At 40.5% G+C, this 14,838-nt stretch overlaps 1 protein-coding gene across 41 annotated transcripts in view; it reads right to left on the bottom strand.

The window, feature by feature from the left end:
• ank3a (ankyrin 3a) overlaps positions 1-14,838 on the bottom strand; it is a 302,777-nt gene that overhangs the window by 66,694 nt on the left and 221,245 nt on the right. For 37 of the 41 annotated variants that reach the window (XM_034185576.1, XM_034185605.1, XM_034185606.1 and 34 more), the window contains one exon: positions 4,256-4,379. In XM_034185576.1, coding sequence (XP_034041467.1) covers positions 4,256-4,379 — 124 coding nt within the window. Of the gene's footprint in view, positions 1-4,255; positions 4,380-4,794; positions 4,949-11,647; positions 12,065-14,838 lie in introns of those variants that run through there. The other 4 variants (XM_034185604.1, XM_034185602.1, XM_034185603.1 and 1 more) reach the window with 2 other exon arrangements.

The raw sequence follows: 14,838 nt of genomic DNA on the forward strand, positions 1-14,838 counted from the left end.
TGGAATATTTGTTAAAGTGGTTTATGGTCATATACACTACAATAATAAATAATAGACAAAAAAGGTTTACTGCTGTGGATTCTGTTCTGATATTACTACATGTACAGTCAGTTAGCATTTTTAGAGAAGCATTACTGGGATATATATATATATATATATATATAAACACAGTAATGTAAATATTAATAGTAAAGTATACACCAAATCATATTAGCATAAATAAGATAGATTCAATAAAAAAACATGCTATGAACTGTATATTAAATTCCTATGAAACCTAACTTTTTTGCAGCTTGTACGTTAAGACTAGATGTCACATTCTGTGGGTTTATGTGCATGTATATAAGGTTATGGATAAATGAAAGAGCCAAGCTGGAAAGCAAACTGCATTGCAACAGTCATGCAATAAACAGAAAGGTAAGAGAAAGAAAAGTTGATTCTCAATGCCAAACAATATTATTTCACATCATTCGAGTCACAGCCTTAAATATACTCTGTATATATATTTCTTTTACTTCAGCACAAACTTTATTATAAATCAACTAAATGTATTTAATTGCACTGTTGAATTAACTTAAGCGACTTATTATTTAATATGAGTCAGTTAAATTATAGGCAGCAATGCTGCAGCACATAAAGTACATGCAATAATAAATAAAAAGACAAAAGTCAATAAGCATTTTTAAAAACTTTGTATGATCACTTTCTTTAACACAATTTATTTGCAGCTTGGCAAATACACAGACACACACACACACACACACAAATATATATATATATATATATATATATATATATATATATATATATGCACACACACATATATAAACTTACTGTCAACATGAATTTTTTGCTCAACATATCAACCCTTATTTAGATGGACTCTTTTCCAGTCATCAGCCTCTGAATTTAGATTTTGTGGCCTGTTCTCTTGTCATGGTTGTTGTTTTTATCAATCCAGATATCACAGTGCATCTGTCAGCTGTCAGGGCAGCTCCAGTGCATGCAGGGAGTCCACGGCACTCGTTCTGTGTGGTGCTGATGTGCTTTCAGTGGCATTTGCCAGCTTTCTACTGGACACTTTGTCCACTATTTGACACTATAGATAAGTCCATACTGGACACCAAAGTGCAGCTGTTCTCATACAACTGCTATTTTGAGCTGAAACAGTTACTCAAAAAATAATAACCAACTGTACTGATAATTGGGTTCTTATTTAAAGTATTTTATCATGACAAGATGCCAAATGTTGAATCCTTCCAGATTCTTGTGTGAGCATTTACCTGTTTTTCCAGTTTTATGCAAGACAAGATGCTCTGGACTGATTTTTAAATGTTGCACATCAAGGACAGATTGTATAACACACAGCTTTTAAAGTTAAACTACCTATTTAAACACATTTAAAACTTTTTAAAACAACTCTAAACAAATGACAAAATTATTTAAATGTTTTCATTATGGCAATTTTGAGATAATCCAGTTTTTTGAAACTTCTTGTCACTTGTACATTATAAAGGAGATGCTGCATACATGGTGTTAAAAGATTTTATAACATGTTATCTGTGACTGATGTAATGTAAAATACAGTTAAGTACATAAGTATTTGTACAGTGACAATTTTTTGATGCTGTATACATCACAATTTGCTTATTGTTTCTGTTGACATTTATGTTGTCCAAATACATATGGGCTCTGAAAATGGATGGCGGGACACAAAATTACAAAAACTGTCTCACTGAGTGTAGTTTAAATTGGAGATAACAGTGTTGAATTTGAGACAATGAGGTTTAACATGCTTTCAACATATCTGCAGTGAGGAAAGACCGGTTTTGATTGTTGTTAATCCATTTGAAAAAGATTTGTTGATTGATCAAGTGCCCCTCTGAGCCCACTGAATCTGACCAGTGGCACATTAGTAATTTAACTTTGAGAAAAGTCTATTAACTGTTATTAACTGTTTATGAAAATCAGTGGCTCCCAAACTGTGGGCTGTGGCCCCCAGGTGGGCCAAGAAAGAACTGTAGGTGGGCCCTGGAAGGTCATCAAAAATTTATTTTAACAAAGTCTTTGATTTTCAATTTTGTGATGAAGTTTCTAATTAGAAAAAAAAATCTGACTATTTTGAAATGTAATCAGAAGCAATAAAACAAAGCCAAAAAATGTGTTAATATGCGGTAACATTGGTGCACAATATGCTGTCGTGCACCAACAGCATTTCTTGTATATTTGTTTTGTGAATTGTTCTGTAATTTGTGTCTGTAGCATGGCCCAAGCAGAGGGTCACCCCTTTAAGTCTGGTCTGCTTGAGGTTTCTTCCTCAGAGGGAGTTTTTCCTTACCACTGCTGCTTTGGGGGTTAGTAAGGTTAGAATTTGCTTGTGTAAAGCGCCTTGGGGCAACTCTGTTGTGATTTGGCGCTATATAAATGAAAATAAATTGAACTTCAAAATTGAAAATTGAAATTAACATTCATTATTATTCGTTTGTCCAACCTAGCTTAACATATTGTATACACATGGAAATAATTCATCTTAATCTAATGTATCAATCAAAATTGTGGATAAAGATTTTAGGTGGGCCCCATATGATTTTCAGATTTCAAAGTGTGCATCGGTGTTCTGAAGTTTGACAACGGCTGTTCCAAACTAATGGAAAAGTGGTTTAAATTGGATTTGAAGTGTCTAAGGGCGCTGTCACACCTTGACGATTTAGCCATTGTATGCCGACTTATGAAAAATGTGCCGAATATGTTAGATGAGACGGATACACTAATGCAGCTATCACGCCTTGACGATTTAGCGTATGCTGACAGCCCCGTTTCCACCAAGTGGCTCGGTTCAGTACTGCACGGTATGGTGCAGGTCGGAACATTTAAGTCTGGCTTGGTTTGCTTTTTCACCACCAGCAGAACCCTTTAGTTTTGGTAAATATCGACGAGCATGTCACTGAGCACACGTACACTGTCAAGGGGCCTCTCCACTCCACATGGAGGACAAACAGAGAAATTTAAAATGTTTTTAATTTTAAATTATTTTAGTCTTGGTGGATCATGGGATTCATTTTCATTGCGTGCAGAATGCTGAAGAATCAACTGATGTCTGTGATAAACACTGACGTAAATGAATGAGGCGCTATGATTTTCAACTTTTAAAATAAGTAAATTTTCTTGTTGTGGCAGAAAGTGCTGGTGTTCTCAGGTTCAGGCTGAGAGACAAAACACAGAGGGACTTCTTTTAGAATGTTACGTTTCTTCAGCCACAACAAGGAACTAAAGCATTTTCGGATGTTGTTTTCCAAAATCAGGATGCTTTGTGTCAATACATTTTCTTCAGGCTGTGATGATGAATCAGATGGAAACAAACAGGTAAGATTAAGACTTTATATTTACTCAGTGTGTGAATGGTTTCAACATTTGTAACAGTCTGAACTGTTCGCATGACTGCAAGTTTCAGTTATTCAGCCAATCAATGTACAGCATCAATGCACGCATTTTGACTTATGAGTAACTTACAAGAAATGTGTGTCAACAATCGCATAACTTACCTACAACTTATATCCCACGTATGGGGGACGTATGAGTCATATGCTGGCATACGTCGAAAATATTGTGTATGCCCCAAATTTTTCTAAATCTCCGCCGTACTGTGATGTATATTAGTGTGCTTCAACTTGCTGTTAATTTATACAAAACTTACCCATAACTTATCAAACGTACGCCAACATATGCCAGTGTTTTTAATACGCTTGGCATACGCTTGCTAAATCGTCAAGATGTGACAGGGGTGTAACATGTCTGAACTGGTTTTAACTAATTGTCTAATTACGTTTCTTTGCGACCTGAAGAGTTTTAGAGACCGAACAAACTGGCTGCCTATTACTTAAAGTGGACAGGTATCGAAGTCCAGTGAATGGCTTCTAGCTCGTTTTGGTGATTCCTGCCTCTGGCCTGGTTTGAATGAGGCCACACAAAACGCTGAATCATTTTGTCAGCTTGAATCATTAGATGGCAACTTTCCAGCAGATTTCGAGCCATTTCCCCATTCAGTTTGTGCACATTCAGTCTGATTCAGCCCATCGTCATAGGCGGTGTAACAACCACAGCATCAATGGCACATACGCCAACAATGGCCACGGTGATTTACTGGATGCACAACTTGGGCCAAGTATGACAGCGCTGCGCCAGAATACAACTGTTTTTATATGCCAAAATAAAACAAACAAACAAACAAACAAAAAAAAACCTGAACAGGGCTTACCTGGCCGAGCGGGCTCCAATGCTGAACCCCATGTACCCCTCCTGTGGGAGAGAGTCGTCCCCCAGCTCTTTGAGGTCCTGCGGCCGCAGATATTTGTCCGTGTCCCCGGTCATCGCATCCTCACCTGGTGGAGGGGTGACAAAAATAAAATAAAATCAGAAAATCTTCCTTTTTAAAATAAGAAGCCAAAAAAATCAGGGGGGAAAAAAGGAATGGTGTGTGACACCTCTGGTACTTAAGTGATTATTTAAGGAATGATTTGTGTGAATTATTGGTATATGACACACAATAACAATAACAGCATGAAGCTGGAACACTGAGAAGAAGACAGAGTTAATAACAGTGGAGAAAATGCCACCAGAAGCAGAACCACTTTGCTGTCCAACATGAGCTCTCCTGTAAAAAAAAAAAAAAAAAAAAAAGAACAAACAAACAAAAACACCAAATATGCAGCTTCTTTCTCACCACTCTCACACAGAGCGCAGCAGCCCGGAAACACAAATAAGAGAATAAGTAGAAAGCGCACGGCCACACCGCACCTCTGTCGGCGGACCGGTGGACGATAACACGCCGGTCAATGAAGCCGGAGGAGCATCTACAGCGTTTCTCCGTCTCCCTCATGTCCGGTTCTGTCCTCCTGCTGCTCCTGTAACACTCCGCTCCTTCACCGCAGCCCCTCCCCCTGCCGTCAGGACTGCCGCACTCCCGACCACTCAACGTCACAAGTCAGGTTAGCGGCAACGATACAGGCAGCGCTTCCGCCCCGCTCCTTCAAAGTAAAACTCCGAGCGCTATTTGGCAAGTAAAAGTTAACGAGGGTGTTCAGTATTTTTCAACCAGGGCCTCTGTTTTCAGGAGTTGTGGGGTTCATCTTTTCACTTGAGAAAAGAAATGAGTTTGGTCACTGCAGTAAGCAGCAACAGGTTTAAAGGTCTGGTACGATTAGCGGAAATCGATCCAAGTTTCTGCCAGAGCGAAGTCACTTAGGAATTCTACATATACATATACACAGTGGTGGGCACAGTTCCGATAATCCAATAACAGATAATTATCGAAGATAATGTTTTCATTATCGGATGATCTTTTTAGATAACTTTAAAAACAATTATCGGACCAATTATCTTCCGATTAATTTTTGTCCGAGCGATAAATAAAGTAAACAAAGCTGAACAGCGACAAGCATTTTTAAAATTTAAAATGAGTTCAGCACCTACCTGTTAAAAGTTTTATAACAGATGTACAGTTATACCCTCTGCAAACAGAAGAGAGCTGCTTCTATGAAAAGCATCTCTATCCTCTGCAGACAAAGGAGTACAGGTCATAAAAAAAAAACTATTTCCTTTAACACCATACCGAAATGCTGGCAGTATCACCTAAGTCATCCAATTTACTGTCATGTATGAAGTCATATCTGAAGTTTTATGAAGTGAAAATATCAGATATATGTTTTAGTTTTAAAGTAATGTACTAATTTTTAAGGTTTTGTGAGCACATGCTGTGCCCAGCAGTGCATTATGGGTAGGATTATGTAATCTCAGTATGTTCACGACAGGACAAATGCATTTCAGACACTCTGTTCAGGTGCCACGGACAGCAGCATTAAACTCTAGTGCCTAAAACTCTTGTGACTATATTCTCTGGGTTTATAGACGTTGTTATTGTATTTGCATTTGTTAAATTCCACGCATTTTAAATGTAGCAGACACTTATTATCTGGAATTTTGTTTTCAAGGCCTCTACTGCCATCTACTGGCTAGTAGTGTTAATGGCAGTATTCGCCCTAAGTACTAAGTGTCTGGGCACCAGTAGATGGCAGTGTTATATTTATTTTGACCCTGGTTATATCAGATGATTGTCAAATCAACTTTTTGGCTTTGCAAATGGCTTTTTTTTTTTAGAAATTAAGTTTAAAAACAAAACAAAACAACAGCAAAAAAAAAACAAAAAACAAAAAACAAAAAAAAAACATTACAAGACAGCTCTGCTGTGTTTGCACAGGCACAGTGCAAGCGGTTGGACGCTTGTAGCCCCTCAGCAGCAGGATAACCTCACGACGGCCGACCAGAATAATATCAAATGGGTTTGATTTTCATTCGACCATACGATCGGCGATCAGGAGGTGGTCGTGAGATGTTGAATGCAGCTTGTTACTCCATGTACACTTCACGATGCAGGACGTAAGTCAGCATGACGTTATTTTCCAAGACCTCTGCCTGACCAGAACGTTGTGGTTGATAGAGAGCTGGCTTTGTGGCTGCTCTCAGGGTGCCTCTGTGCTGGAAGCTGTGTAGTAAAAAAGAGCTTCCAGCAGGGGCAGGATGTCCAAAGACAAAAGTGTGGCCTCATTGTTTGGTTCTGTTGTTACTTTTAATTCTAGTAGAAGCTATTGTGGCATTAAAACTCAAATTCAGTTTATTAGTAGTTGCAAATGTACCAGAGACAATATTAGAATTTATCAGTTATCTGTAACTTCCGATACATTTTTTGGTGGTTTATCATTTTATCTTTATCAAATATTGTGAACTAGGATGCTGCCGACCAGGTCAGCCTCACCGGCCTCCTGCAAAGCATCACAGCGGAGCTCTGAAAGCGGAGGTCATCTTGAATTCCTGAGTGATTTCTCTCACCAGGAGCTAGAAGGGCAGCTTGTGGATCAGCAGCTTGGTGCTAGAGGACCACAATGTAAATAAGCATCCGTATTGGAAGCATTCTTGTGTTATCCTCTGCAGTATTTTTAATGTATTCTTAGGTAATTTTATTGCCGAATAAAATAAAAAAATTCTGGTAGCAGTGGATTTCTGGTAGCAGCGGATCTCTCTCAGTGCCACGGTGCCGTGAGGCTTCTTCACACCAATGTTGAAGCTTCTGCAATTGTTCGCCAAATGCACGTAGCGTATTACAGCGGCCACCGCGTCGTAATCCAGAATGGCCGCGGGACACAAAATGATGTGACCGATACATCACATGAAAACCCTCTATATGTGCCATACACTTGAGGCCTTCAAGATATGAGGTGGACTTCCCCCTCTGTCTATGGGAGGCCAATAAGGATAGGTCTTATGAGAATAAAGTCTGCGCATTGTAAACGCCTACCGGTGCCTTTTATATAAAAAAAAAATGCTTATACTTCCTTTGTTCGTGGTTCTCAATGGGCGAAACTCCTGAGTGAGCTTCGTCTGTGAGAAACCAGGCCTGTAACCTCACCGTAACTTTGAATAAATTTAATATGAGAAATAGTTTCTTTCCGGACCTTATTTGGGGCTGATAAAAAAGAACCCAGTGAAGCTAACAAGCATATAGATGATTTCAGGGTCCCATGATCCTTTGCATGTGTGGAATGGTTCCGGTTGCATGCTAGCATGGAGTCGGAGTCGCATTAAGATTCGTTGTTTCATCACAGTTGTCAGGAAAAATTAAGGACCTTCTGGACTGGGAATATTGATGGCACGTAACCTGGGTATGATTCATCCTGAGATTAAAAAAAATTTAAGAAATCCATATATACATTAATTTACATTAACTGCCTTTGGTGGCTTCATTTCATGCTGGTTTGCATTTCTTTTCCTCATGCAATGAGTGGGGACTCCATTTTCATTGTTTACAACTGGTGAGTCAAACTGGAACCACTCCAAGTGTGCAGGAGATGAGGGGACCCTGAAAGACTCTATTCTGTAGGTTACATATCAGGGCATTTCCATGACCCAAGGTTATTCACGTGAGTCATAACGAAGGCTGACGTGAAAACAATCAGGACTGGGTGGATTGTTTAAGTAGTACACAGTTTCCTTTGATGCAATTGTGTTCTATTTTAGTTACTGTTTTTGTTTTTTTTTTAATGTCTGGACAATGCGAGGCAGTGGGTTGTACTAACCATATTTTAATGAAAGAGGGCACCAGCCGGGTGCTTTCATGCCAATGTCTCACGTGACACAGAAGCAAACCAGAAGTGACGTTGCCGCAATCCATAGAATAGGTACTTACATACCGCCATAGGGGGTGCACTATTTATTTTTGCCTGAATTTTCCAAGGTTAGCCGACCAAAGGGATTCCAGATCCAGCTCGTTTGTAACTCGTGGTGTATTCAGACAAAAACAAAATAAAAAAAATGTCTAAATAAGACTCGAAAATCACAAAGTAGGAATAAATTCATACCCTGAAACACAACCTCATCCCGCTGATTTTACTTCTACTGTGTTAGTATACAGCAGCCATGTAGAATATTGTTCTGTCTGGCACGGATCCACTACACTCACTAAACTGCTTCTTGTTGTCAGTGAAAAGACAAAAATGTCCTTAGACTTGTCAATGAGGAGTCACTGTGTAAGACTGATGCCTCATCACCACATGACTTGAAATAACTCAGTGGACAGAAACACTGCTGGATGACTGGATGAAAGCAGCTAACTCTATAACTGCCATTTTAAAAAGTTTCTTTACATTTAGTGAGGTAAACACGCACATCTTTATCCCCGTAGAGACCATATCCAAGCTACTAGATACTTCTAATGATATTTTTACCTGTTAAGTGGTGACCAGAAGTGGTATATTGGGAGTATTTTTAGCTTGATTTGTGCCACTACATTACATAGCCAGTTAGCTCATGATGGTATTTGTGTTCAAAATCAGTACTGCAGTGCTTAAAAGAATTTTTGTCCAGAGTGAAAACATGAACCAAACAACTTCTAAAAATAAACCCTGTTTGAAAAATAGGACAGTCAGACAGGAAATAAAGCTGATTTGATAGCAAATCTGGATTGACTTTGTCCAGTTTGGTTTGTATCGCTAGAGACTTAGTCTTTGTGACCCGATTGTATTCCATTTTTTTCAAAGGTTGTTATGGCTGCCATATTGAATGTCCAAAATCAGCAACCTTTGGAAACTAACTTTTCACTTTATTGTCTTCTGGTTATTTGTGGGTCAAATCCATGGTAGGCAGTTAACAAATAACAGCACCATTCTTGGTTTAAGGGTTCATAACCTTTATTACAAATTCCAAGAACACTCTAAAAAGTACTTCAGTGTCTTTGTATATATCACAGTAAGAAACAGCTATACTGACTTAATAAAATCTCTGAAACATTCAACTGACTTTTGAGTTGGATATACCGAATGCCAAAAAAATTAAAGTTAATTTTATCTTAACTTTCCATTTATTATTTGAGTTTATTTCATTGAAATAAATTACCATTTGCTTAACAAATTATATTTTTTGAAATATACTTAATTTGTTTGGTAAATTTCATTCAGAATATTTGGGGAGGACTAAAATCCTTAGTTTTACTTAGATTTACCAAAATAATCAAGTATATTTAAATGATTTCACATCTTTTTAATTTACTCAGTATTTTTAAGTATAAAAATGTTTCACCAAAAAAAAAAAAAAATACTGAGTAGAACACAGTAACAGTTTTTAGAGTGAAAGATTGAATACATGTTTAAAGAAAATAGACAGTTACAGTTATTTAGATCTGATTAATAAGGAAAATACACCTACATGGATCAGTTTCCTACTGTATGTCCCATAAGTCACTAACGTCAACTAAGCGCCATAAAATCCAAAATGGCAGCACACACTATTACTATTCATCAGCTTCAGTAATTTGTAATCCTGACACCCCATGACCACTGGGATAGGCTGCAGCCCCCTGTGACTCTTAACTGGAGTAAGCAGGTATAGAAAATGGATGGATCTCTGGATCTTTGCCCTCCAAAATTCTTATTTAGTCACTTCAGTGATTGGGTCCCTAGTCCCTATCTTCTAGATGACTTTTATGCTGGATGTCATTCCTGACACAACTCCAAATGTACAGGTCAAATAGGGCACCTGCAGCCTTGAACCTGAGACCTCCTTTTTGTAGGGTCATGGCGATAACTGCTTGCACCACAATGCTGAACTTCAATTCTTGGATATGTTATTCTAATTTTGTAGCTGCGTAGCAATCTCAGGATTCTCATCTCTGGCACAACCAGCTTCTTCTCCTGCACTCCATCCCCCACATCACTGCTGGTTTTATTACTATCTTAACTTCACTTTTAACAAAAAAAAAGTTCAAATCAGGAGCTACACTATCATTCCCAGTATTAAGGATTCATAACGTAGACTCATTTTATGCCAATATTTATTTTAAGTTTTGCTTTTCATGAGTAATGTGAAATTTCATTCTGTATGGAAAAACTCCCTACACTTTGAGTCACTATGACTGACTCAGCACTGTTGTGGGTGTGTCCGGTCGTTATGTTTGTGCATTTATTTCTCTCTGTGTCATTTTTATGTGCGTGTTCCTCCTGCTTTGTGTTTGAGTCCGATTAGTTGTGTCTGTACCCTTAGTTCCTGTCTGAGCCTTATGTTTGTGTGTACGTCCTCCTCATTTGTCAGCGCCCCTGGGTCGTGTCTGAGTCTGGTATATGTGTCACTGTCGTGTCTATGCCATGTGTGTCTGGGTTGATATCCCTGCGTGTGTGTGTGTGTGTGTGCACACCCCCACTTCGCGTGTGAGTCATACGCATGTGTGTTGGTGCTCCGGTGTCGTCACTCCCCCGTGTCCATGTGATCTGTCCGTGGTCTGTCATTCATGTCTGTGTTTGTTGTTTGTCTGTTACATCATCCGTCTGTGGTCCTGGTTTTTGTGCTCCTTGGTGGTCATTACGTTTCTGTGGTTTTCACTTCTCTGAGTTCCAGGTTTTATCTTGTGCTTATGTTATTATCATGTTGGTTTTACCCTGTGGCGCTATGATCCTGTTGATTCAGTTGTGGATTATGGTTTAGTTCCACGTTTGTTTTTGCATTTTGTGTACTTTTTGTTTTGCTTTTATATTTCTCGATCAGGTTTTATGTCCACTTACCTCGTTATGTCCATTTTGTCTTTGATTTCTCTCTGTTCCTTTTATCCCTCTTGTGTCTTGGTTTTCCATCTTCACTGACTCGTCACTTGCTAATCTGTTCAGTTGCTTATAAGTCACACCTGTCTGTTTCTTCATTTGCAGGTTGATTGTCGTAGTTATGCACCATTGTTTGTCTCCTCTGTGACCACTGTTTGTAAGTACTTTGTCACCTGCTGTGTTTTCTACATGCGTTTGTTTAGTCCTCGCCCTGCTCCGCCCTTGTGATCTCTGCCCCGTCTTTGTGTGTAAACACTTTTTGTATGCTCGCCCTGTCACAGCTGTTTGGATAATTTGTCACTGTGGATAATAAAAACAGCCTGGTTTTTGCCTTTCACTCCAGTGTCCTGGCTGCCTGCTTTTGGGGTTCCTTTTGACTATGCTAAGCTCTAAACGTCACACAACATCCTAATGCATCACATGTGCGTGATGCATTAGGGTGTTGAGTCTTTTCCAGTTTAACACTGATGATCTATTTATGAATTCATGTCACACAGAGTGCAAAAAGTTACCCCTGTTCAATGCAGCCATGTTGACCAGAACTCCTTGTTTATGTATGTTAACATTAACATGAAAATGTCTCCAAAATAAAAGTCAATCCACACAAAGTTGTAAAAGCCAAAAAAAGTGCTGTGCTGACTGAAAATACTGTGCCTCTTTAATTGCACTCAGACATGTTTGCGCAGGTGGTGCACATTTCCTTGCCGGGAAATAACATCCAAACAAGTTTTTTTTTTTTTTTTAATCCTGCACCACAACAGAACCCATAGCTGAGGAGAACGAGTGGGAAGCCGCTGGTCCATCGGACGGTTAATTCTGCTCTGCATGCTGCTCAGCCAAAACCCCTCATTGGATTTAAGAGAGAAGGTGGTGCTGGATGAGGAGTGGAAGAGCCAGACAGTGACAGAAAGAAGTCTCCCGGCTTTGTGTGTGTGTGTGTCTTTGGCAAGAGAAGAGACTGAGGGAGCCTGGCTGCATATCAAAGAAGGAGGGGGACTAAAGTCATGCCGAAAACTGCTGCATCGTATATATTTCTTTTTTTCTTCCAGGTGTTAAATGAAACTGTTGATAAAGTCTAACTTCAGTTCCTCTTTCTGCTCTGCATAGTGCAGTTGACTAAATTTATCACAACTTTTTATTCATTTATCAAAAGCGGAAATTAAGCAATTCTGTCTCCAACAATATGCTGTGCTTAAAGGGGTAATATTGTGCAAACTAGTTTTAAGTGTGCTTTTTACAATTAAAGCTGTACGGCCTTTGGATTTTTTTTTTTTAAAGATTTATAAAAGAATTTTCTTTGCCACTACTATACTTTTATTTCTTAGCATTTAAATAAGGGGTTCAGAATATTATATTGGCAATATGATCAAAATTCACACCACCTAGAAACAATTTAGAATTTCAACCCCTGGTGGGTAGGAATTCAAGTGATCAGACGCCATGACATACATTGGATAACTACATCATAGATCACATGAAGCACAGTGGAAACTTAGCATTTTGTATCACCAGTTATACAGCTTTGTGATGAAGTGGTATAGAGGAGGATTTTCTTGAAAAGCAGATCTGAAAGTTTAGCTACAAATTACCAGAAGGTACGCCTGAGATGCAAGCCTAGATATGATCTGTTTTGGTGAAAGAAAATCCTTCTCTGCTCTACTACACTATGAAGCTAAGAGTGGTGATGCAGAATTTGCACTGTGCACAATTCCTCCAATCACAGCCATATAACCCTATAACTTATTCTGGGTTGTCTGGGGGTCTTGGTGGCTTTCCTCACTTCTCCTTGCACAGTGCTTCAGTTTTTGAGAACTGTCTACTCCATGCAGATTTACCACAGAGTACCATATTGTTTATATTTCTTCATAATTGATGCAAATAAAGTCCAAGACATATTCAGTGGCAGCTTTACCATCAGAGAGCCTCGTCCAACTACTACAAAGGACTCCAAGCTGCCATTAATTTTAAAGGGGGCAATACACGGTATTAAGAACGAGTATATGTAAACTTTTGATCAGGGTCACTTTCTGTTGTCATTATGATTTAAAAAGAGTAAACGCAGTTGTTTGACAATAAATGGTCATGTCAGAAGATCAAACTATATTTATCACTTAAATTTGAATTATAAGGCAACCCTTTGTATTTTTAAGTTGAAACAACATGTTAAATTTTTGCAGTGTATTTTAACAAGTGGCAACCAGAAAGTGCATAAAATATGGATACTGCAGGCCTAACTGGTCCCAGACATTTATTTAAATCTCCCTCTAATTTTCATGCAGAGTATGGAAAAAATTGTTGGGAAAGTGTAGTGACACGGACCCACAACAGGGGGCGTAAATGAACGGACAATGGAAGAAGTCAAATTATAACACTTTACTGGTGTGAATGTCACAACCAAACACAGCAGAATCAGAATGTGCAACAGTCAATTAATAAAGGTGTCGTGTGGGCAGGCTCGACGATAGGAGACGCCCGTCTGGAAACGAACCGGAACCACACGATTTCCACCGCCACCTGAACCCGAGGAATACTGGAGCCGCCAAGTCCCGGAGTCCCCAGGTGGCCACCTGTCCGGCGTGTCGGATCTGGTACTGCTGGCAGAAAGCAAAAGACAGTCAAAGGGTGGGTGTGTGAACACCCAGTAACAATGGTGGGAATGCCACCTCCACCTCTCACTCAACACGTTGCAGTGGTCTCAGAGGAAAAGGAGCGCCGTCATGCACAGCCTCCACCAAAATGACCGGTTCTCCTGCAAACACTCACAATCACAGATTTATAAATCTCAAAAAAAGGCTGAGAGTAGTACCTCCAAATGAAGATGATATCTCGGCAGTTTGGTGGAGGTGTCTTCCTGCTTTTATACCAGATGTATGGATTAGTGACAGCTGTCACAGATGATGGGTGACAGCTGTCACCACGGCTTGTTCCTGAGGCGGCAGCGCCCTCTCGTGCCTGAAGCCCGCACTTCAGGCAGGGTGCCTTCTGGTGGTGGGCCAGCAGTACCTCCTCTTCTGGCGGCCCACACAACAGGCCCCCCCCCTAACGGGCGCCTCCTAGCGCCCAACCAGGCTTGTCCGGGTGGCGACGATAGAAATCGGCCAGGAGGGCCGGGTCCAGGATGAAGCTCCTCTTCACCCAGGAGCGTTCTTCGGGCCCATACCCCTCCCAGTCCACCAAATACTGGAAACCCCGGCCCATGCGGCGGACGTCCAAGAGCCGGCGAACTGTCCAAGCCGGCTCCCCGTCGATAATACGGGCAGGAGGCGGCGCTGGACCGGGTGCACAGAGGGGCGAGGTGTGATGCGGTTTAATCCTGGAGACATGAAAGACCGGATGGATCCGCAGTGAGGCTGGGAGTTGGAGCCTCACTGCGGTAGGACTGAGGACCTTGAGGATGGGGAAGGGTCCAATGAAACTGTCCTTCAATTTGGGGGACTCAACCTGGAGAGGAATGTCCTTGGTGGAAAGCCACACCTCCTGCCCGGGCTGGTAAGTAGGGGCCGGGGACCGTCGACGGTCTGCATGGGTTTTAGCCCTCGTCCGGGCCCTCAACAAGGCCAAACGGGCGGTGCGCCACACCCGACGGCATCTCCGCAGGTGGGCCTGGACCGAGGGCACACCGACCTCTCCCTTCACCAAAGGAAACAAAGGGGGCTGGTACCCCAGACACACCTCGAACGGGGAGAGGCCGGTGGCAGAGGAC

The sequence above is a fragment of the Thalassophryne amazonica genome, chromosome 13, assembly GCF_902500255.1.
Source record: "Thalassophryne amazonica chromosome 13, fThaAma1.1, whole genome shotgun sequence".
In the NCBI taxonomy this organism is placed as follows: Eukaryota; Metazoa; Chordata; class Actinopteri; order Batrachoidiformes; family Batrachoididae; genus Thalassophryne; species Thalassophryne amazonica.